The sequence below is a fragment of the Microcaecilia unicolor genome, chromosome 2, assembly GCF_901765095.1.
Source record: "Microcaecilia unicolor chromosome 2, aMicUni1.1, whole genome shotgun sequence".
Classification (NCBI taxonomy): domain Eukaryota; kingdom Metazoa; phylum Chordata; class Amphibia; order Gymnophiona; family Siphonopidae; genus Microcaecilia; species Microcaecilia unicolor.
In genome coordinates, this window is record NC_044032.1 from 242818981 (window position 1) to 242844541 (window position 25561).

A 25561-nucleotide genomic window follows, 5' to 3' on the forward strand; every position below is an offset into this window, starting at 1 on the left:
TTCGTTTTTTAAAATTCGGTAATGGCTTTAACGATTTTGCTTTTTTTACGTTTGGTTGATGCATCTGGGCCTTGGAGACAAGGCAGGACTGGGCAGGCAAGGCACAGACAGGAACCAGGCAAGGCAAAACAGTAACTGGAACAAGTTAGGCTAGGCTTGAATGGGAGACACAAGTGGCAAGGCACAGCTGCTGGAAACCTTTTGCAAAGGCCTCAATAGGGAGGCAGAGACTTCCTTAAAAACCCCCTGACAGGTTGTCTTTGGAAGACAACCCTGGCTCCCTACTGCAGTCCCTTCAAAACTGGGCCCGATGTACACGCGCACCCTAGGAGGCCAGTGTCTGCTGGTGCGCAGCTGCAGGAGAAAGGCAGGTTGCCGCCCCGATTAGTGTCACAGGACCTGCTCACCCAGAGAAAATCGGTGAGTCAGGGTGTGTCAGGTAGAGGCATGGCAGAGCCATGACACTGCCTCACCAATCTGCTTCATTTCTTTGAAGGCATGAATAAACATGTTGATAAAGGTGAGCCAGTTGATGTAGTGTTTCTAGATTTTCAGAAAGCTTTTGACAGATTTCCTCATGAGAGACTCCTAAGAAAATGAAAATCATGGGATAGGAGGCAAGGTTCTAGTATGGATTAGGAATTGGTTATTGGACAGAAAACAGAGGGTAGGGTCATTTTTCTCAGTGGAGGAAGGTGAATAGTGGAGTGCTGCAGGAATCTGTACTGGAACTGGTGCTTTTTAACATATTTACAAATGATCTGGAAAACGGGACGACGAGTGAGGTGATTAATTTGCAGATGACACAAAATTATTCAAAGTTGTCAAGAACACATGCAGATTGTGAAAAATTGTAGAAAAACCTTAGGAAACTGGAACTCTGGGCATCCAAATGGAAGATTAAATTTAATGTGGACAAATGCAAAGTGATGCACATTGGGAAGAATAATCCGAATCATAGTTACCCGATGCTAGGGTCCACTTTAGGAATCAGCACTCAAGAAAAAGAACTAGGTGTCATTGTAGACAATATGGTGAAATCTTATGCCCAGTGTGCAGCCAAAAAGGCAAACAGGATGCTAGGAATTATTAGAAAAGGGATGCAAAATAAGACCTAGAATATTATAATGCCTCTGTATGGCTCCATGGTTCGACTTCACCTTGACTATTGTGTTTAATTATGGTCATCGTATCTCTAAAAAGATATAGCAGAATTAGACAAGGTTTAAAGAAGGGAAGACGACCAAAATGATAAAGGGGATGGAACTCCTCCCATATGAGGAAAGGCTAAAGAGGTTAGGGCTCTTCAGCTTGGAAAGAGACTGCTGCAGGGGGATATGATTTAGGTCTATAAAATCTTGAGCGGTGTAGAATGGGTAAAAGTGATTTAATTTTTCGTTCTTTCAAAAAGTACAAAGACCGGGAGACACTCAATAAAATTACATGGAAATACTTTTAAAATAAATTACTTTCGGGTATTGGTGCAGGCATTGCTTTTATTGCAATGTGATCATTTTGGATTGTTCTAGGGTTACATTAAGAAAACTTCAAACAATTCAGAATACAGCTAACCGGTTGAGCTATTCGTTATCTAAAACTGATCACATTTCTTATTTTTTCATACATCTTCACTGACTTCCAGTGAAGGCGAGAGTAGTATTCAAGTTTTACTGTTTTCGATTCTACAAGGTGATGCACCTGTTTATATGTATGATCTTTTTAACTTTGCTGAAAGTACAAAGTCATGATTGTTGAGAGATGTCAGACCCTTTCAATTTCCAAACCCCAGAGGGAAAAAAAATCAATCAAATTACTTAGGGGGTCTTTTATTAAGGCACATTAGCGTTTTTAGTGTGCCCTAAAAATAGGTACGTGCTAGACGCTAGAGACACCAATGTATCCCAATGGATGTCTCTAGTGTTTAGCGTGTGCCTATTTTTATCGCGCGTTAAAATCAGTAGCGCGCCTTAGTAAAAGACCTCCTTAATTCCTCCTTTTTTTCAGATGGCTAGATTACGGAGGACTCTTCCTTGAGCTGCTGCTGCTGTGTAAGCAGTTGGAAGATGTGGGGGGAAGGAAGAAAGGGAGTGATGTTGGACCCATGGGAGTGAAGGAACAATGTGAGAGCAATGCTAGACCTGAAGTGGGGAGGAGGAGCAGAGAGAGAGCAGTATTGGGCCCAGGGAGTGGGGAAGCAGAGAGAGCAATGTTGAAGGTAGGGGAGCAGAGAGAGAGAGAGAGATTGGACAGAGGAGAGCAGAGAGAGAGCAATATTGGACCCAGGAAGTGGGGAAGCAGAGAGAGCAATGTTGGACAGGGGGAGCAGAGAAAGAAGTTAGACCTGGGGGTGGAAAGGGAGGAGAGAGAGGGAGAGATGTTGTGCCCAGTGGGGTGGGGGAGCAGAGAGAGTGATTTTGAACCTGGGAAAGAGGCAGGGAGCAGAGAGAGAGAGCAATGTTGGACCCATGGGGGCAGGAGAGAAGAAAAGTAGAGATGTTTGACCTAGGTTGGGGGGGGGGGGAGGGATGGAGAGATGTTGAACTGGGGGGACGGAGGGAAGGGAGGAAGGACAGAGGACAGAAATAAGATGCTAGCATGCATCTTTTAATCGCATGATTAATCGCAATAAAAACATTTTAATTGCATGATTAACATTTTAGTTGAAATGCAGCCCTATGTATTTTGAAAGTCATTACATTTCTGTAGATATATCTTTTGTAGCTCACCTTATATCTTTTAATTATTATTTTTTTATGCTCAAGGTCATTATATTTCTGTGGATACATCCTTTGGAATTGAAGGAGAGAAAGCAGTGCTTGTCAGCCCTGACCTACAGCCTGAGGACTGGTCCTGCATTAGGTTAATTTATCAGATTTCTGGTTCAGATTCCATTACATCTCAACCTAGCAAGCTAAACGTGTATGTGAGGCCAGAAGGAAAGAGCTTTGATTACTTGCTTTGGTCATCCAAGGAATTCTCAGACAGCTGGCTTATATCTAGCATAGACCTGAGAAACACCACACAAAAGTTCAAGGTAAGCATATTTTGGTTCAAAGAACCAACTTTATATACACCTGCTTAGAGCTGTAGAGTTCACTGGCTTTCTTTCTTTATTAAAAATGTTATGTTGAACTGTCTCTTTGGAGTTCTATTGTCATGCTTAAGAGATTTCTGCAAACTTGTGGAAATTAACAAAATATAAGCCTGAATAAAGAATGACAACATTGGTTTTAGTATAATTAGTAGCTAAATCTATTTAGATATTTTCTTAAAGACAGAGTATTTTTCTTTCAGCTACTCATGCCTAATGGCTTCAAAAACAATAGGTAATCAATGTGAATGGCAAGGTCTTAAAAGTGATCATCTTGTTTCTCTGAGGGCACGGAGGAAAGCAGGTCCTCACAGATGGATGATGTTATGTATGTGCCAATTCTCAGTCTGTGTTGTTGCATGGGACCGCTCAGTATTCATTTTGCCACAGAACCAATATGACGCTCTGTTGAATTTTCTTCACAGTTTAGTTTTCTCTTTTCTACTTTCCTGTTTTTTTTTTAATGGGTGTTTTTTTTTTTTTTTTTTAGTGCTTCTTCAAATAGGAACTTCTAGCCCATTTGCATCCTAAGTTGGGTTTTGGTGGTTTTTTTTGGTTGCTTTCAGTTTTTCTTTTTTTGCATGCTTGCCTTTTGCCTCCCTCTTCTGGGAGCCGAGCGACTTGACCAGGGCCTATTTTTCAAAAATCAAATCATTTGATTTTGTTGTGTCCATTTTTTCAGTAATATATTACAAAATATAGTCCTCGACAGCTTAAAGAAATGTGGATGGTGCAGCAAGACCATATCCAAGACAGATATCTACAACCAGTGCTTGCAGTGCCTGGGGCCCAATCATGATCCTTCTCAATGTCACCTATGTCTACAGATGACAGAGGAATTCATAGCCATAAAGAGCAGTGTGAAAAGCTCTTCAGTTCTCAGTTCAGTCCATCAATATTAGCATTAGAGACATTGGTCCAGGAGCTGCAGTGAATATTGGGGATGCATCAGCATTGAAAATGCATCGATCATTCTCTTCATCAAGCATCAATAGAGGCCTTTGGGAATAGACGTCAACCAATTCTCATGCAAAAAGGAGGATGCTGAGGGTTTCCGATGTTGAGCGTCGAATGGAAGTTCAGAAGCACCAATGTCTGACCCTCTTGGGGTGTGATGTTGAGACTACCACGATTCTGGCAACCACTGAAACTACAAGGTGTCCCTAGATAGAGGTCTTCTCAACTTCCTCAGTGATTCAGGAGGACATGAACTCACATACTGCTTCCCATTTGACCTTGAGATCTGCAATCTTTGAAAAGAGCTCACTCAGAAGATCAACGAAAGGATGCCTCAGCTTCAACATAATTTTTTGTCTATACAGAGGCTTGTAGAACTGATCCTTGAAACCCATCTTCCTGCAGGTGGTTCATTAATTACGAGGTCTCTGAATGCCTCGAAGTTGGTGTTACCCATGCCAGTGTCTGTGTTCAGCACATTGGAGGAGGAAGCTTCTTTGAGGTACAGGAGTACATCTACATGCCATCGATTGAGGGATGTCTCCACTGAGGCATTGGGTTCTAGTTAAGCTCAGACCCAGATGTTCTCCTCAGTGTACTTTTCTGAATCTGATTCAGTTCACTCAAGGGATTCTCCTTTTCAGGTTGTAGATTTCTGAAGAGGAAAGTTGAACTGGCATACCATTGGATTGCTTTCCTCTCCATGAAAAGAGAAAGTCTCCATCAGAGGACCACTCCTTTGCCAACTTTATCAGGAAAATGTCAGATGCTAGTCCATTTAAGTTAGAAATGAAGGAGAAATTGAAGGTGGAACAATTGGACATCTTCCAGTTCCTTCACCACATCTTAGGAAGCTCTGACAGTGACCATTCACATAAACTTGAATGATGTTCAGATGAGAATGTGGGAAATCCCCTGTCTGTGCATGCAGTGAAGAAGACTCAAACACCAGTTTTCAGACTGCACTAATTAGACTGGCTAACTCCCACGGTCAGTGCTGAACATGGATATTCAGTGCCAGGCCGTTTCTGGTGACCGGCATTGAATATCCAGTTTATTTTTGGCTGGTTTAAGATAACCGGCTAAGTCGATATTCAGACTTAGCTGGTTATCTTGAAACTGCCCAAAGATATTCTACGTTTCACATGGCCAAATATGGCCACTAAACTCACTTTAAAAATCAGTGGCTAGCCGGTTATATCACACAATATAACTGGCTATCTGCGAGCTGTTACCTGGGGATATTCAGTAGGGGATAGCCGGTTATCCCCCCGCTGAATATTGGCAGATAGCCAGTTAAGCATTATTTAACCGGTCAGCAGCTGTTCTGGCTGGTTAAATAGCATTGACTATTGAGGGGTTCAAGTGTGTAGGTTCCAGACGGCTCCCATACTGTAGAAACAACAGCTTCCATACTAATCCATGCTACTCAGATCTGCTCTCAAGAGTTAAGTTCCAAGTTGTACTCTTCAGTGCTCCTGAGGAGAAATGTAAGGATATTGACTTCTCATGGAAAGAAAGTATTTCAGAATGCTATGCTCTCTTCCTGCATATCTTCCCACCAGCTCTTCATGGGTAGGGCTTCTATTCTTAAGTGTTTATAAATTTTAAAGTAGGGAGAAATCTTCAGCCCAGGAAAGTCAGCATTTTTTAAAATACCGGCTCCCATGGAGTAGTTATACCCAGTAACAATGATAAATATCCAGGTTTAAAGCAGTTGCCGGCATTCATCCTGGACAACTACCCCAATAAAGATAGGACAGCCTTTTTGCCGTCCTAACTTTATCTGGATAGTTACTCAGTACTGAATATCACCACTAGTTGGGGAACTCCCAGCTCTCTCTAGTCTATCCCACCACTGCCCAGATAGTAGCAAGGCAGTCTGTGTAGATCTCCAGTGGCATTTTCTGGATAATTCAGCTGACAATCTGTATAGAAGCCCTGTGAGCAAGACTTATCCAGGTAGGAGCCATCTCTATCTGGTAAGTCCCACTGAATATCACCAACTTAGGTGTTTATTTTCCAGTTAATTAGAGGTTCTTTAAGCTTATTAAAAAAAATCTAGGGGGCATGCGATGAAGCTACAAAGTAGTAAATTTAAAACAAATTGGAGAAAATTTTTCTTCACTCAACGTGTGATTAAACTCTGGAATTCGTTGCCAGAGAATGTGGTAAAGGCAGTTAGCTTAGCAGAGTTTAAAAAAGGTTTGGATGGCTTCCTAATGTCCATAGACCATTATTAAATTGGACTTGGGGAAAATCCACTATTTCTGGGATAAGCAGCATAAAATGTTTTGTACTTTTTTGGGATCTTGCCAGGTATTTGTGTCCTGGATTGGCCACTGTTGGAAACAGGATGTTGGGCTTGATGGACCTTTGTTCTGTCCCAGTATGGCAATACTTGTATACTTATGTACTTATTTTGTGGATCTTATCCATTTATACCTTGTGATAGGGTTTATAGAACTCTGCCCGTCACCCTTAAGAATAGTCCCATAGACAGCCTGAGCCACCCTAAGAACACTAGTCCCACATGAGAGGAAGTGAGCTGGGAGGAAGGTGGTGCCAAAACCAGGAATTATATAAGACAGGATCTGACTGAGGTTAAGGAGTCCCAGAGAGAAGAAGAAATCGAAGTCCCAGTGTATGCTACCACCTGTGATTAAAAATTGTAAACTGGCTGAGGTAAACCGCTTTTGCTTCTTGTTTGAGACTGACAAGCCTTGCTCCGAGGTCTAGCTGGAGCTAGACTCTAGTAGATGGAGAAGAACCAAGAAAGACTCCCAGGCTGTGTTCGGGGCAGGACTTCCTTACCAGCCACATAAATGCCATGCTAGCCTGAGGCCTGCTTAAGACTGCTTATTCAACTACAGAGGCTTCTGTCTTTTGTTCCTGATCCTGTGAGGTAACAGGCCTCAGGATTAAACTAAATAAAACACATGTTTTCACTTATATCCCTTGTCCTGCTATGTTGTTCCACAGGCCCACCCTCGCTTGGAGTGTCACATACAGTACCTATTATAATTTTTAATTAATTATATATATATATAAATTTTTTAATTATTATAATTATTATTATTTTTTGCATTGGGGTATGTAGTAGCATGAGCAAGGGTAGGCCTGGACTCTTGAATAACACAGCCACAGAGAGGTTTAAAAAGTGAAATAAACCAATTTATTTAAGAATAGAAAAAGAGATGATCTCTTCCTCTGATAGGTTAGGAGAAAATAAACACACCAAAAAGTAGTTCTTTTGTTCAAAAACCTATCTCCCGTGGCTGCAGGGCTACAGCGTGCACTAATCTGTCTCTTGAAAAGTAGCATAAATGACTTGCTTCTGGCTAAGAATCCCAGAGTTACAGTTCTGTCTTTCAAAATGCAATACAATTGGCCAGGCTTGGCCTTCAGTTCAAACGTTATAATTTCAGCAGGGTCCCAAGATAAACTTGGCCTATCTGATTAGTGCTTCTAGAGCTTACACTTCTGTGATGGAGTCGTAGGGTGGAGGGCTTCTCTTCTGTCCTCTAGGTCTCCCTAACTAATCTATGCAGAGGGTTTTTATCCTGTCTTGACCATATACCCTCCCTGCTCTTCACCTGCTTAGTCATCTCTTCCCTGCTCTATATCCTGCCTCTTAAGGTGGCACTGTAACTGTGAGAGAATGCTGTTAACAGGGGCAATAATTTCCTACAGACTCTCTCACAGGGTATTTTATCAGTGTTTACAACCTAAAATAATTTAGTTTATAACAAGTCTTAATCACTATTTCTCAAGGCATTGAGAAACATAGTAACAACCATAAAATATAAACCCATACCTGTCCTTCATCTTACTTATTATGTCTGTAAAAAATACGAGAGTTCTCTAATACACACACATTTTCTAAACAATAGATCTCTGCAATAAAAAATATAATATCCCTTGTATACTTAAACTCATAATATCCGTCTTGCATATTTGAAATTCCTCCAAATTGCCTACTAAGAATATCTTTTTTTAAACTCAAAATCAGGAAATATTTACCAAGGAGCTCTCTTCCTTCTTGGAGATCAGTATGGTCAAACCGATTGCACCAAGGCAAAGAAGGTAGACATTTTACTCCATGTGTTTTCTGGTCACAAAGAAAACGGAGATTCAGTACCATCATAGAGCTATGGGCTTTGAACAGATTTTTGGTTCAGGGTACTTTGATTTCCTTCCTTTCAAATCTTCAAGGAGGCATATATTCACATAGAGATACATCTTAGCCTTGTGTCAGCTCCTTGCATGTTCATGAAATGTCCAGCTGCGGTCACCATGTGCCTTTGCAAACTGCGAGTGCATGTGCTCTCTATCTAGATGATTGGTTGGTCAAAATCCCATCTCCGGAAGGAGCCCAAAGAATCATGGGGTTAACCATCTAGATGCTAGAATTACAAGGATTCATGGTAAACTACCCAGAGTTGCATTTGAGCCCATCACTTCAACTGGAAATCATAGGAGCTCTGCTAGACATGACTTAAATGAGAGTCTTCCTCCCACTAGATAAGGCTACTACTTTGGTGACTGTAGTTCAACAGATCTTTGACAGTCAGCAGATATCAGCTTGGAGCATGTTGAGATTGTTGGACCACATTGCCTCAACAGTACATGTAAATCCGCAACACATCTCAGAATGAGACAGTCACAATGGAGCTTGAGGCCACTCAGGGCTTGCAGGGCATAGGCTGCATCAGAAATATTCTGAGGGATTCTGTCTTGGTGAATGTATGACTCCAATCTGGCAAAAGGAGTATCCTTCCAAATGCCTCCTATTCAAATTGTTCTCATCACAGATGACTAGGGCTGGGGAGACCATGTAAATGGGCTTCACACTAAAGGTCCCTGGTTTCTCCAGGTAAAATCTCTGTCAGCTCAGTTTTCTAGACAAGAGCTGTATGGTGTGCTCTAAGGGCTTTAAGAGATCAGTTAGCCAACAAAATAATCCTAGTCCAGATGGACAAACCAGTAGTTATGTGTTTTATAAGCAAGCAAGGTACCTTCTGTTTTAGCATACTGTCAGGTAGTAGAACTGGACCATCTCCATGGGATGACAATGACAAATTGAGTTGAATACTTCAAACGCATGAGTGGTTTCTGGTCTCAGGAGTAGCAAAAATGATTTAGGAACACCAAAAATGGACCTGTTTGTATCTCTTCAGAAAAACAAGGTTATAAAATAGCAGAACACTAGTATTTTATAACAGAATTATACAGAGACAGACAACAGGCTATTCTTGGATGCTTTCCTCCTGATTTGGAGAACGGGATCTTTAGTACACAGATCCTTTTATACTGCACATAGCAAAAACTCCCCTAAAATTCAGACAGGAATGGAGGATCATGGTTCTCATAGAGCACTATTGGCCAAGACAAGTCTGGTTCCCTTTCCTTTGAGTTTTGTCTATAAGGAGATCCATCAGACTAATCCCACTGTTTAGAAAGTGAATGGGCTGTGACGGCATTACTGCACTGGCAGCCACTAGCCCAGCTTTATAAACAGAGGGGTAAGGGATTCCCCAGTGCTGATCATGCAGGGCTAGGGAACAGTGTTGACTCTCATCATCAAGTCCATCACCCTTACAGTCTTAATTTTAAGAGAATAACCTTGGCTATCCTAAATTTACCTGACAGCGTATTTCAGGTCCTCCAGACTTCTGGGAGACTCCACTACATGGTCTTATGGTTTTAAGTGGAAGAGGTTTGCTGTCTGGTGTAACAGAAGGCTGTAGACCCATTTTCCTAGACCCCTTCTCCTACCCCCCACAAAAAAATCCTTGAATATCTTTTACATATCTCTGAGTTGGATTTAAAAAAACAATCCTGTTGGGGTTCACCTCAGTGCAATTGGTGCTTATCAGCACCATGTGGAAGGTGAACCCATCCTGTACAGCCTCTAGTCATTTTCTTTATGCAGGGTTTGCTTCTGATGAAGCCTCCCAAATAGACACATTGTGCCTTGGAACCTCAGCTTTGTACTTACCTAGCTGCTGAAAGCTCTATTTGAGTCACAAGACTCCTGTGACCTGAAGTACCTGCCCTGAAAGGTCTTATTTTTGGTGGCAGTCACTTCAGCATTCAGGGTTAATGAACTTCAGGCTCTAGTGACTGAGCCACATTATACCAGTCTTTTCTGCAATAGGGTGGTTCTGTGCCCTCATCCAACTTTCCTTTCTATGTTGGTATTGGATTACCACCTTAACCATTCAGTTGTTCTTCCAAAATATTTCCTTGGCCCTATGCCCACAGTGGTGAATGTATTTTACAACTTTGAATTGCAAATGATCTTTTACTTGGAATGAACTAAAACCTTTAGAAAGTTCACCCAGTTTATTTTATTTCTTTTGACTCTCCAAGCATACATTATCTAGTTGACTAGCAGACTGCATCTTTTTCACTTATGCCCACATAGGTCTGATCCTGGACGATCACTTCAAGGTTCAATCATGGTAATTCCACTGTAAATGACTATAGTCCTATCTATGACAACTTGTTATCCTGCTTGTTCTTGGAGAAAACCATGTTCCTTAGCTGTAACAAGTGTTCTCCATGGAACACCTCACATACTACCCTCCTCCCCTTGCAGTTATATCGTAAACTAGTTTTTGTAAAGTCTGAGGAAGTCCTGTGCAATGACATAGGGTGGGAATTGGCACACATGTGCGGTTGGGTTTCTCAGAGGCTTTCAGAATTTTTCTTCTTGGAGAAATCTTTTTTTCTGTATGGTCTCTGTCGAATGACATCACTTAGTTGTGAGGACTGATATCCTGCTGTCCATGGAGATCAACTGATGCAGGTAAGTAAATTGTCTTCCATAATTCTCCTGTATTTACCTCCCTGTCTAGATTGTACTGGAGGGTATACTAGGAGAAGGCACAGCAGCCAGCATAGCAATCTTTGAGATAAAATTAACTACTGAATACTGCATTGGTAAGTATAGCCTTTCATTTTAGATGTGAGGGTAAAAAAAGTATTTCTGTGTGGCCTGTGACAGATAGTGCACGCTAGGCATGGGTGTATGCAGGAATTTCTCCAAAGAGGGGTAAAGTAATTTTTTCCGTTATCCAATAGAGCTTTCTATGGAGCAGGTAGTAACAGGAAGGGTGACACCAATGAGAATCAGTGTATGTATGGTGGGACAAATAACATTTTAGAATTCTTGTGTAGGTCGATGTAAAAAACTGTTAAAACATCAGTGGGCTTTCTTTTCCATATAAATCATACCATACAAAAAAAAAAGTCTGATTCTAGTGTCATCTCAGTAACAACAACATAAACCCTCTCAGTACCAAGCATATTGTAAAATACAATCCTCTTCAAGAAAAGTCTGTCAAGACCTATACAGCAAAGCTATGATTACAACACTAACTTCCAAAATTCACATATGAAGGACAAATGTGTCGTGGGCCCTAGGATATCAGTGCACCTTTTGGGGAAAACCAAACCATCCAGATGACTACAGATCCTTACATAGAAATGCCATCCAGCTTTGGACACACATATACACACACACACAAACAGAAATTAAGTAACCACAAACTAAAAATAGAAATACACAGACAAAAATTAAACTGAAACCCCAAGGATCCAGACTCTTGCTTATGTACTACACCAGAAATATTTCCCCATCTACTGTGCAAAATATGAAGCTAGCAGATATGATTGGAGTGTTAGTTTTTGCAATGTATAGCATTGAAAATAAAATTCTTTGTCTACTTTTGTTGTTTGTCTATTTTGTTTTTCTAATTGTGTTGGTCTCAGGCTCTGGTTTCTGCTTCCCTTGGTCCATCTTTTCTTAACTCTGTTTCTAGGGTCTCTTGTCCTATTTGCTAATTCTTCCTCCTCCAGTCTTCTCTTCCTTCCCTACACCCATCTCAAATATTAATCTCTTCCTTTCAGCTTTTCCCTGTTTATGTTCTGCTTTGCTGTCCAGGTTTCACTTCTGAACAACCACTCCTCAATTTCCCTGTTTCGTACAGCGCCTTAAAACAAGTGTCCCCCTAATGACGGCCCACAACACAGAAACAAAACCAAAGGAGGGGGCAGACCAATGTGGTTCCGAAACAGGTGGTTTATTGAAGGATGACAATTAAAATGACTCAAAGCAGTCCTGCATTTCGGCGCCACTCACACCTGCTTCAGGAGTCAAACAATTTTGTTCAGCCACAGATGACAAATTGCAAATGTAAGGGTAAAAACATCCAATATGACACGCTTTTTGCCTTGTCATTTTGCGTATTGGCTCTTTGGATGCTGAATTATCGAATGCTTTTACCCTTACATTTGCAATTTGTCATCTGTGGCTGAACAAAATTGTTTGACTCCTGAAGCAGGCGCAAGTGGTGCCAAAACGCAGGACTAATTAAATATTGTAGAATTTCAGATGTTAATACAGGAAATATTTATCATGAGATTACATGCCCTGTAGTAGTAAAATATACTATTGCTGTGTTGGAGTGTATTTATTGCAGAAAATGCAGTGGCGTAGGAAAGGGGGGGCGGTGGGGCGGTCTGCCTCGGGTGCACGCCGCTGGGGGGGTGTCCGCTCCGTTGGTTCCTTGCTCCCTCTGCCCCGGAACAGGTTACTTCCTGTTCCAGGGCAGAGAGAGCAAGAAATCAACGGAGCCGACGCAGCTCCCAGCGACGTGGACTCGGGGGCGGATCGGCCCTCCCGCCTGCCTCTCGCTTTTAAATCAATTAAAAATGCGCTCCGGGGGGGGGAGGGTGCACGCCGGGAGGGGGTGCACGCCGAGGGGGGGTGCGCCGTGCTGCACCCGGGGGGGGGGGGCGCGCAGGGGCGACCTGCCCCGGGTGTCAGCCGCCCTCGCTACGGCACTGAGAAAATGTATATAATTCATCATATTTTTTGATGAATGGGCATGGGTTGATATAAACCTTAAGATATACAATTGATGCAACTGTAGCAAGAGAGCAAGACTGAGCATTTTATTTTTGAAATCACATATCTGTACCCCCCCCCCATGCCCCCCTTTTATTGTAGTTGGATAAAAGATCATAGTGGTTGGGTTTCTCTTTTGATTGCATTGGACATTTGAAGGGGTAGCTCTGTAAAGAGAGCGCTAACACTTAAGGGCCTGTTTACAAAGCTGCATGGGTCTTTCCTGTGCAGTAAGGCCACTTTTTGCTGCGGCCATGCGCAAATGTTGCCATTAGTGCATGGCAACTAATAAAATTTAGCAAGTGAGCCTTTACCACCACCTGTTTCATAGGCAGTAAGGGCTCACGCACTAATCAGCGTTCAACAATCTGGCTGCGCTAATGGATTAGCACAGACAGGCCAACTCTCCGCCCCCAGGCACTCCCCTTGAACGAAAAAATAAATGTTATTTTTTTAGCGCACCTGTAGTGCTAACATGTCAAAAGAACCACAGGGTGCCTCAGCACATTCCGTGGTGCACCATTTCAAGCAGCGGTAAGCATGTGTTAGTGCTGTGGAAGGTCCCCTTCGACACCAAGTATGTGTATGTATGACAAGAGTGCTGGCATGTAAAACGCCTGTATTGTGCACATATGTGTATAAATGCCAATATTCCAGCTATGTTATATCATTATTTACATGCATTTATTTAGGTGCGAACATTTACACCAGCTCTGAGGCTAGGATAAGTGGTTGTGTCTTAAGATATACACAGGTATTTGCACTGCTGTGGTAGTTCTCTAGAAAGGAAACAGGTGGCAAAGAGATGCTGCCTTAGCACATAAAAATACTTGCCCCTTTTAGAATTGCCCTCTAGAAATAGGAGGATAGCTTGGCAAACTTCTATGGGCAACTACCATAGTGACAAACACAAAAAAGGGGGGAGCTCGCTTAAAGTCAACCTCAGTAATACAACCAAAAGCGAGCGTAAACCTTGATATGAATTAACACCATACAATTGAAAAGTAAAAAGTCAAATAACGGGGGAAAAGACCTCAGAAAATGGTGACCTGCCACTCCAAGACTGATGTAACTGAATCGTTGTCACGTCTGTGGCCGTGACCACCCTCAGACTTACCTTATTCCTGGGGGTCAGCTTTTTAGCTGGCTCCTGTTTCTTCTGTCTGTCCTTTCTGAGCTAGCTCTGGCTCCCTGTGCTGGCTGCATCCAGCAGCATGACACTAATTGCTTTACTGTACTGCACCTGTGGGTGTTGCCTGGGTTAGCTCCCTCTCTCTCTCTCTCTCTCTCTCTCTCTCTCTCTCTCTGTGCTGGCTGCTTCCAGCATGACACTAATTGCTTCACTACACTACACCTGGGTGTGGGAAGCCTCTTTGTGTTTCACTGTGCTTGCTATTTGCTCCTTGGTTTGTGCCTGAACAGCCTCCGTAATTACTTAGAGATTGCTGCAGCTGCGCCTCAGGTGTTGAAGGGCTTTATTAAGCACTTAGAGACTGCAGCCTTTGCCTTTGCATCGTCTAAGGTCCCTGATATGTTAGACTGCTCTGTGCACTGCTACCTTGTCCAGTTCAGTGTGAGTTTCTAGCTTGTTACTAGTAGCTTGGGCATAGCCTTTCTTGTTGGCTTGTGTACAGCTTTACTAGTTCTCCTGTGTGTTATGTGAGTTCCTAGCATGGGACTAGTTAGCTTGGGCATAGCTTTCTTGTTAGCTTGTGTACAGCTTTACTAGTCTTCTTGTGTTTAGCTTTCTGGTTTTCCCATCTGTGTTTTCCTTTGCTTCTGGAGCTTCGGCCCTAGTCCTGTCCGCTGCCAGTACTCCTTGCTACTGGAGCTCCAGCCATAGTCTTCCTACTTGATCTGACCATTGCCTGAATCTGACTACTCTCTGCCCGCTGTTTGAACCTGACTACTGCTTTGCCAGCCGCCTGCCCAGAGTCTTGCTTTGAACCTAACTACTGCTTTGCCAGCCGCCTGCCCAGAGACTTTGCTTTGAACCTGACTACTGCTTTGCTAGCCGCCTGCCCAGAGACTTTGCTTTGAACCTAACTTCTGCTTTGCTAGCCGCCTACCCAGAGACTTTGCTTTGAACCTGACTACTGCTTTGCCAGCCGCCTGCCCAGAGTCTTGCTTTGAACCTAACTACTGCTTTGCTAGCCGCCTGCCCAGAGACTTGCTTTGAACCTAACTACTGCTTTGCCAGCCGCCTGCCCAGAGACTTTGCTTTGAGCCTGACTACTGCTTTGCCAGCCGCCTGCCCGCCCAGAGACTTTGCTTTGACCCTGACTACTGCTTTGCTAGCCGCCTGCCCAGAGACTTTGCTTTGACCCTGACTACGGCTTTGCTAGCCGCCTGCCCAGAGACTTGCTTTGAACCTGACTACTGCCTGAACCCGGATATTCTCTGCCTGTGACCAGACCTGACTATTGCCGGAACCCGGACGTTCCCTGCCTGTCTGCCTTGCTTTCGCCTAGGTGCCTGGGGGCACTTCTGTATCCTGATTCCTGTTGTTCCTGCTTGCTAGTTCCAGTTTTCCTGTAAGCCCTGTTGGCTGCCCGAACCTGAGGGCTCAACCCTCGGGGAACGGTGGCTAAGCGTAGGTGAAGCCTAGGTCCAGTGTGTTCCTGTCCAGCAGGTTCCAGTCCCGTGTGTTCCAGTCAAGTGGGCTCCACTCCAGTGTGTACCAGTCCCATGGGTTCTAGTCCAGTGCGCACCCGTCCGGTGCGTTCCAGTCCTATGTATTCCTGTGCAGAACTCCAGTCCGGGGTTCCAGTCCAGCCTCGCCTCGTCTCTGCCTTGAAGGTGACCTTGCCTGCCACTGCCGCTCCACGGTAGTGGTCCAAGGACTCACAAACCCAGTGCTTCCGGGGAAGAAGCCTGACAGAATGCCAAGGCCCTTGAGTACGCGACAATCGTCCTGGTCACAGATCGTTTCTATATAATCATTGGTCAAAAAACCCCCCAGCCAATCAGAATGGTTGTGCAAAACTATTTATAACTCTTTTTTTATTTTTTTTTATTTTTCTTATTGCATATGAATACCAAAAATTGTGCCAAAAAGAAATTGTAATTGAACAACCAGTGCTCCCCACTGCCAAACTGTAGTTAATATATTAATGTGAAAGTTCAACTTGACTTAGCTGACTGAGCTTGACTGCATGTAGTAGTCACGAATGGCATCCAAACCCAACGGACCCGTTTCACCAAGGGGCTTCTTCAGGGGATGCAGGATACCAATATCGTCAATGCAGGTTCGGACTCAGCAGTGGCGCTGCAGGGAAACAAAAAGTTACATATAATGTCAGCTCAAAACTTTCCAATGGTGCCCCTCATACCAAACGAAAAAAGGAGAAAAAAAATGAAAAGCAAACAACGACAGCAGCTGACCTTGACAGGTACTGCGTCTGCTAATGCTCAAGTGCAAAAGCCCAGAAAAAATGGTGCCAGTTATATACTGAACGCCCATGCATGCGTGCTAAAGAGCCTGTCAGGTAACTAACAGCTGCTCCTGACAGCCAACCAATCGCGCCTCCGGATGTCCTTGCATGCGTGCTGGGGACCCTCTTAGGAAACTGACAGCTGTGCCTGACAGCTACCGGATCGCATAGTAAACAGTCCCATGTTCCAGTGCCCACTGACATAAAAAATGAACAAAACCAACAAGAAATGAACAACTGAAAAATAAAAAAATATAAAAAGTGCAAAAAAAAAAAAGGAATGAAAGAGAACAATCCTTCTATCTGTATCAAAATCGCTGCACAATTTTTGGTATTCATATGGTGCAATAAGAAAAATAAAAAAAAGTTATAAATACTTTTGCACAACCATTCTGGTTGGCTGGGGGGTTTTTGACCAGTGATTATATAGAAACAAACTGTGACCAGGATGATTCAGTTACTTCAGTCTTGGAGTGGCAGGTCACCATTTTCTGAGGTCTTTTCCCCCATTTTTTGAATTTTTACTTTTCAGTTGTATGGTGTTAATTCATGTCAAGGTTTACGTTCGCTTTTGGTTGTACAACTACCATGGTGACCATAGTAAGGGTTTGTGAGAACCAGAGAATAACAGTAACACAGTGAGATAGTAGATGACGGCAGGCACCTGTAGGGTCAATTCAGTCTGCCCAACAAGATAAATTAAGGAAGTAATAAAGAAAAAAGGCGGGTTGATTTTCATGAAAATGGCAAATACCATTTTTTGTTCCTGCTGACATCACTTGCCTGAAGTAGATAGTATATTTATATCTTAAACTAAGGGGAAAAATAACAATCCTTTGTTGTTTCAAGCGTATTAGTGTGGAGACGTTATATGCTAAACACTGTTGAGAATTATGAATCACTTGAACCAGCTAATCTGCCCATTTGGCTCTGCCTGCTGTGTGACTGTAAACCTTCTCTGCCAACAAGTAGAATGAATCAGCCAAACAGGTGGGTAATGTCATCCAACTGTGCCAACATGGGCGACATTTACAGAGCTCAGAAAAAAGAAGAGATTATGATCATGCACAGCTGCTGTCTCACAAGTCACAAGTCCCTTCAATGTAATTTCATGCAAGCTATTACATAGACATGGTTTTTGGCTCTCAACATATGTTTGATCTTGGCCACTAAATGTGTTCTTTCATTTTTCTTTTACTTAAAACCCTGTTTTATAAAGACACGAAGGCACCTATGTATCTTTAGCATGAGTGGCATTATCATGCCTTGAATACAGGTGTGGACATTTACAGGTACATCTTACATTACTTTACATTATATCTGAGTCTTCTAGCCCGCATATACCTTTACAGTTCAATACAGATAACAAAAGAACTAGAGCATTCTCTAGGAAATTACAGTAACACAAAAATAGGCCAAAAAGTAGTATCAAAGTCATAATTACAAACTTAACAAATAAAAACATCTTCTACTGTCTTGACACAAATTCAGGGAAGGTGAGCCCTTGGGCCATAGCCGCGAACCAGCTAGTGGCAGGCGAGTCACTCGGGCTAAGCATAGCAGGCTTGGCCAGGAGACAGGCAGAACAAGCAAGGCTTGAGCTGAAGAAAAGGCAGGCAGGGCTTGAACTGAGACAAGGCAGGCAGAGATTGAACTGGACCAGGCAGAGAGGGCTGGAGCTAGAGAAAAGGCAGGACTGGAACTAGAGACAAGTCAGGGCTGGGGCTAAAGACAAGGCTGGGCTTGGCTGGAACTTGGAGACCAGGCTGACAAGGCTGAAACTTGGAGACACATGAGGCAAGGCAAGTCGAGGCACAGCTCTTGAAGACCTGTTGCAAAGGCAGTGAGTTGAAGACAGGCACTGCCTTAAAACATGCGCGATAGAAAATGATGCTCCCCACAGGGATCCTGGCATCACTGCTGCTGGCGCTACAAGTGCGCTCTTCCTGTGTGTGTGTGTGCCTTAGGAGATAGGTGCAGGGTGATGCTGCGCAGGAGCAGGATGCCACCAGAATGCTGCAGAGGCCGACCACCATGGGAAGAGGGTGAGTCGGGTGCAGGACATGGCGGAGCCATGACACTTCTAAACTGATTATAATTTCTAACTAATCTAAGAGACAAAGGTAATAAATTCCATAACAGCGTGGCCTGATAGGACAATATTGCATTGAACTGGCTTTTAGACTTAGATGACTAATGGAAAAATTAAAAGCAACTTGTTTCTAAGATCATAGACTCCATTGCCAGTTAAACATTGAAAATAAGACTGCAGATTCCCTGGTAAATCACCATCCAATGCCTTTTGAATTAAAGTGCCAATCTTTAAACATATTCTGGCATTAATAGGAAGCCAATGCAACTTTAAAAACAAAAGTGTTAGTGCATCATACTTACCTGCAGAAAAAAAATCAGCCTGCCAGCTCAAGAGCAGATGTAAATGTTTGTGCATAAAGTTCACAAGGACGTGCATCGATTAGTATAGTTTTAAGTGACATGTATACTTATGAACTCCGCTCCTGCTCAGCCTAGACCACATACCCAGCAATTCTTACACTTACCCTCCCCTCGTTCTATAACCTGTCTCCTTCTAAAGTTCAGCAACATTTGTGTGCGTAAGTGATAGAATACTAGCCCTCACGCACATGAATGTAACAGCTATGCTTGTAAGTGCTATGTGCATACTCAGCGATATTCTATATATAACATACACGCAGAACAGCCTTAGTGCGTAAATGCAAGGAGGTGTTCACCGGGGGAAGGGCATGGGTGGAGGAAAGACGGGAATGACATTTACACTCTTAACATATAGAATACTGTAATGTGTGTAACTGTCACGTTTAGGCATCCACATTTATGCCTGCTATTGACATGATGTAAGTGTGAACACCTAAATTTAGGTGTGCTGATGCCAACTTATGTGTAATAGGCTCACAGCCCATGTGATTCGGGCACCTAATTTGTAGTGCCTAGTTATAAAATTGCTCCCCAAAATTACACACATTCATCCTATCACATACTTTTACCCCAGCACTATTTTATAACAACTTTTACACACTTGGGCTCTTTTACAATACTGCACTAGCAATTCCGGCACAGCAAATGTGACGAAGTTCTTTCAAATCCTTTGGGCTTTGTCGCATTTGCCACGCTGGAACTGCTAGCATGGCTTTGTAAAAGGAGCTCTTATTTTGCCACATGCATGCAAAAAAGACTATAAAACTATCCGCAAAGGGGAAAAGAAAGTGGCTCAGTTCTTTTCTAGGCCTGAGCATCTCCAACAGAAGAAGAGAGGAAGTACCATTTGACTCCAGGAAGTAATTTTTCCTCTAAGCTCACCAAGAATGAGACATCTCATGAGAGACATCTTTCAAAAGATGAGTATGCCTCATAAAAGCAGCAGCTAGATCCTGAAACACCACAAATCTCAGTTGAGGAATCATAATACTATTAACACAATGTATTATTTCTAAAGCTATACTAGCAGTACCCAAAGTCTCTTCTCTATGAATCTTAACAATCTACATAGTAGATGACAGCAGAAAAAGACCTGCATGGTCCATCCAGTCTGCCCAACAAGATAAACTCATATGTGCTACTTTTTGTGTATACCTTACCTTGATTTGTATCTGTCATTTTCAGGGCACAGACCGCATAAAGTCTGCCCAGCACTATCCCCGCCTCCCAACCACCAGCCCCACTTCCCACCATCGGCTCTGGCACAGACCGTATAAGGAAGTACCTGGAATAGAACCCCTGCCCTTCTTCCCCTGGTGGAACGGGTTCGACTGAATGGGCCTTTAGAAGGACGGAGAGTTCCTCTGCAAGTACCTACTTGTGCTAAGAGCTGAATGAATGAGCTCTCGGTTCTGACCTGCTCGTTCGTGCCAAGGTGAAAGAAGGAGATTTATACCTCCTTGGTTTTTGATTTTGCTTTTAATGAATTTAGAGCTTGGCTGCCTCTCCCTGAAGCTACACCACCTTCCTGCCGAAAGGGTGAATTCCCCACAGAAGGGGAGGAAGGAGGGGGAGGGACCTGGGAATTCCCAAGTGTAGCACTCGAGGCTAGGAAAATCCTCTAGTAACCGCATCCTCCACAAGACCGTTCCTCGGTGCACAGACAGTTTTTTTTTTTAAATCAAAGCTAAAGAAAATAGAAATACTAAGGGCTCACCTCCTTCCACCTGCTGGAGACCGAGAATACTGAATCTAGGTAGTCAAGACAAACATGCATGACAAGCATAAGTTTATGGGAAATGTATCTGTTGGTTAAGATTTAAGAAATGGTTAAGATTTAACAATAGCCTCAAAAGTTCAGTTCTCAGAAGGGATTTGAATATGGCCAGAGAGGGAACGTGATGCAGCAAGGTGCAAAGCATGAAATCAGGAGTTGTAGTGCAGGGGAAGGACACAGAAAAGAGAAACTTTTCCAATGAGTGGTGTCCACAAGGAAAGTTGTAGGGGCAGAGCATAGAAGATAAATAAGGAACTGCAGAGTAAATTCATATGTAAGAGAAACTTGAACTATATGCAGAAGTGAATGGGTAGCCAATGTAGGAACTTGTGAAAAGCGGGATACATCAATGTAGTGATTTTGAGTCTTGCAGCTGAATCTTGAATAGACCATAGCAGAGAAAGATGGGTTAGTGGGAGACCTGTGAGGAGCAAGTTGCAATAACGCTCAACACAAAAGGCAGCTGATATGCAGCAATCCCTGCTGACACAAAAGACTCAGCCACCTACAGTGCAATGCACTGCAGTACAGAAAAGTAAAGACTTAATACAGAAGTTGAGTACTGCGTACCAGGAACACATGGTGCAGACAGATTCTGGACAGAAACTGTACACAAAGCACAAATCTCAGGGTGAAACCTTCAACTTTTGGAATAGAGATCCTACACTATAACATAAGAATAGCCATACTGGGTCAGACCAATGGTCCATTTAGTCCAGTATCCTGCTTCCAACAGTGGCCAATCCAGGTCACAAGTACCTGGCAGAAACCCAAATAGTCGCAGCATTCCATATAGAACCCCAAAGAATAGCAAGATTCTGGAATCTTAAAGAGTAACAAGATTCTGGAATCTGAAATAGTAGCAATATTCCATGATACTAATTCCAGGGCAAGCAGCGGCTTCCCACATGTCCATCTCAATAATAGGAACTTTTCCAAATCTTTTTTAAACCCAAATATGCTAACTGCTATTACCACATCCTCCTGCAGCGAGTTCCAGAGCTCAACTATTCTTTGAGTGAAAAAGTATTTCCTCCTATTTGTTTTAAAAGTATTTTCATGTAATTTCATTGTGTGTCCCCTTTTCTTTGTACTTTATGAAAGAGTGAAAAATCGATTCACTTCTACCCGTTCTACACCACTCAGATTTTTATTGACCTCAATGAAATCCCCCCTCAGCCATCTCTTTCCCAAGCTGAAGAGCCCTCACCTCTTTCTTCATATGGGAGGATTCCATCCCCTTTATCACTGTGGTCGCTCTTCTTTGAATCTTTTCTAATTCCACTATATCTTATTTGAGATATGGCGACCAAAATTGAACACAGTACTCAAGATGAGGTTGCACCATGGAGCGATACAGAGGCATTATAATATTCTTGGTCTTATTTTGCATCCCTTTCCTAATAATTTCTTAATAATTCCAGCATCTGTTTGCTCTTTTGGCCACCGCCGCACACTGGGCACTAATCAGGAGGCCTTCTCAGTGTAGAAGAATTCTTCACAGACACAGAAGAACTTGTCTTGAACTATATTGTAAATGGTGTGAGCCAAAATCCAGATATTCAACCCCCGGCTTTCAGATACTGATTCCAGATCCAGACAGCTCGGGCCTTGCGTGTTATCCAAAGAATAATTTGAGAGAATTCTTTGAGGAGTTTGCCAGAACATTTTTGATAGACATGCCAAAGCTTTTGATTATAAAGGAGCCAGCGGGGTTATTGCTTTAGGTTATTTGGAGACATTTCCCTCAGAAGCCTTACCAGGTACTTGCACAAGATGAACTCTGTCCTTATCGTTACACTGACCAGAACAGAGAAAGCTGTCCTCACTGCTACATTGGTCAGGAGTTTCTCATCATCGTCGTCAAGGAGATGTGAAAAATGTAGATCTAACCAGACTGAGCCTTTCACCTCAGCAGCTTAGAAGTACCTCTCTGCCAAAAGATCACATATGTCCAAGACTTATACAAAAAAGAGGCCACTTTATAACAGAGCACCTCCATTTAGGTTCTTTAATCAGTGGCATAGCCAGACCCAGTATTTTGAATGGGCCCAGAGCTAACTTAGATAGGCCCTTCCACAACACGGCACTCCATAGCCCTCCTCCCCCCGGCAAAGATATTTTAAAAAATATTGATTTTTTTTCACCTTCCCCACGTTAACATCTCTCCTCTGCAGCGTCCCGGCATCTGCCCGCCCATCGCTGAACCCCGTCCCTCCCTGGTGTACCTTACAGGCATCCCTGGCACCTGCAGTGATTCAATTATTACTGTCTGCGCCAGCCCTGCAGGCTTCCATCGGCCGGGTCCCACCAGACAGGAGATGATGAAAGTGGAGGTGGAACCTGGCTGATAGAGGTCTGCAGGGCCAGCACAAGCAGCAATAATAGAATCACTGCAGGCTCCAGGGATGCCTTTAAGGTACACCAAATAGGGACAGGGTTCAGCGACAGGCAGGCAGATGCCAGGATGCCGCGGAGGAAGAGAGATGTTGATGTGGGGTGCCCACCTAGGTCCACTCATAGCTATGCCACTGGCCCTAATGACATGGGTATTAAGCTTATTCTACAAAGATACTTGGGCATACAAGGTAGTGCATGCAAATCTATCTCATGCATATTCATTGTGGATATCCTGCAAACCCGATGGGACTAGATGTGCCCTGAGGACTGGGTTGACAATGACTGATTCAGTCAAACACTTTCTACCATGCTTTTTCACTCAACTCCTAATATATACCTTCCAAACTACAGTGAATTAAAATACGGCAACCCTCAGCTATGGGATTCCCCACCAGTGTGGCCAATTCATCCTGTTTGTTTACTAAAAAAGTGAAGTTGCATACCTGTAACAAGGGTTCTCTGTAGACAATACAATAAATCAACCACACATATTTGAGCTTAGCAGTAGGCTTCAGGGACTCATGAGGTAGTAACAGGAATTTTCTGAGCTCTGTGAGCAACCATCCATGTCCTTGCCATCATCCGCTTGTGTGTCTGATTTATCCTGCTACAGGTAAGCAACCACCTACTCTGGTCATGTCTCTCTCACTCTCTCTCCTGTATTACTTCCCTTTGTATCATTCCCAGTCATGCGTAATTTTTGTTTCTGTAGGGGTTACCAACCCCTCTGCTGGTTGATTGTTGCAGATGTCAGATAGTATTTCTTCACACTTCCCCTGATCCCCTCAACTTACAACCTCATATCATGACTGTTTATTTTTGAGCCTTTTATTTTATGGAAATGTAACTTATTGAATACTGCTAGATATGTAAATGTTCTATTATATCCAGGGCAAAATTAACACATCCACAAATTAGCCACATAACCAAATGGCACAAAAATCAAGAGAGTTGTCAATTGGCAGGGTTAGCTGAGAGAGGTCAGCAGGACAAGTAAACCAGCACTATAGCTGACAGCTATATGCCAACACCTGGTTCTCACCTACTCTTACTACTTAATGGAGTAGGAAGCAGAGCATGTGTTTGTACGAGTTCAGTGCCACATGCATTCTGATGCTTCTGCTACAAGTCTGACCCCTGCAGTTTCACCTAGGCTTTTGCAGGAGAGGTGATTTGGTGGTTGTGGGGGTTGCTGGCCTGGGGAAGGAGTGGATGTCCCAGCAGAGGGCAAGGGGAATGGGAGAAAGTAAGTAATGCAGTGAATGAGGGTTTATAGAGGGGAAAATGAATGTGTGTTTGCCTAGGACCCAAATTCAGCCCTGATCATAGCCTCCATTTCCCTTCTTTCTTCCATAAAGTATGTTTTGAGCGCCTATAAACCTTTCCTTGTAGGTTTGTTTTACAGACCCTGGAACAATTTATTAGATCCTCATGTTATTACCTATAATTGCAGAGTGTAACTTTGAAGAAAATCATCTCTGTGGGTACACAAACCGCTGGAACCCCAATGTAAATTGGTTTGTTGGTGGTGGCAACATCCGAAATTCACAGTCGATCCTTCCCAGAGACCACACTCTTAACAATGAACAGGGTAAGGAGCACATTCTAATTTAAATGGAGACATTTCCTCTTACTTTCATTTAGGGGTGTCGTTACTAACGCATCTTATTTTACTGTTAACCCCAGTTATTAGTAACTAGGTCTCATTGCATAAAATGGGACCTGTTCTAAAATAGCACAAGGTAGTGGGAAAGAAACATGTCTTAACGGTAGCCCACTTTAGTAACTATGCCCTGTAGAGTTACAGTAAAAAGGAAAAAAGGGGTGAGATTCATTAATGACTCGCTAGAGGTAGAATGGGAGGAAAACTGGAGCTATGTATGGATCTTGCCAATTTGCCATTCAGCATGCTCTGCAGATGTGATGAAAAGGAACTAAACTGAAACATTTCCTTTGAGTATATGTGGTGATGCTAATTTTTTTTATATCCAACTGTGGCACTAAGTTGTGCAACTTTGTCAAAAGAAAGGCAATGAGAGTGATGTGACAGACTGAAGCTTACCCTAATCCCCTTCCTCCCCTCCTACCCATTAACCACATAGCACAACATATTAATATACTCTTAGTCAAATAAAAGTCACACTAATTTGGTTGGATCTTATTTAAAACTATTTGAGCTCCTTCAGATCAAATTGGCTTTGACTCTTCAGATGGCATCATACTTATCTTTGGGGCCCTTTTACCAAACTGTGGTAAAAAGTGGCCTTGGCTGGTCATTTCCACATGCTAAGTCCATTTTAACTGCAAAGGTAAAATGACCAATTTTTCTGTTTTCTTTATTAATGGCCACATACAAATTTCCCTATTAGCACATGACCATTAACATATGAGCCTCTACCACCACCCATTATGTAATCGCTAAGGGCTCACTCTCTTTCGGTTAGCGTGTGACAATGTAGTTGCACTGATTAGAGCAGAGCATGTCCACTCTCCACCCCAGACCCACCCCCAGTGCAAAAAAATATGTGTGG

General features: G+C 43.0%; 1 protein-coding gene across 2 annotated transcripts in view; it reads left to right on the forward strand.

The window, feature by feature from the left end:
- MAMDC2 (MAM domain containing 2) overlaps positions 1 to 25561 on the forward strand; it is a 207194-nt gene that overhangs the window by 86460 nt on the left and 95173 nt on the right. For both annotated transcript variants that reach the window (XM_030193853.1, XM_030193854.1), the window contains exons 3-5: positions 2763 to 3034; positions 10912 to 10996; positions 24484 to 24621. In XM_030193853.1, the coding sequence (XP_030049713.1) occupies positions 2763 to 3034; positions 10912 to 10996; positions 24484 to 24621 (495 nt within the window). The remainder of the gene's footprint in view (positions 1 to 2762; positions 3035 to 10911; positions 10997 to 24483; positions 24622 to 25561) is intronic.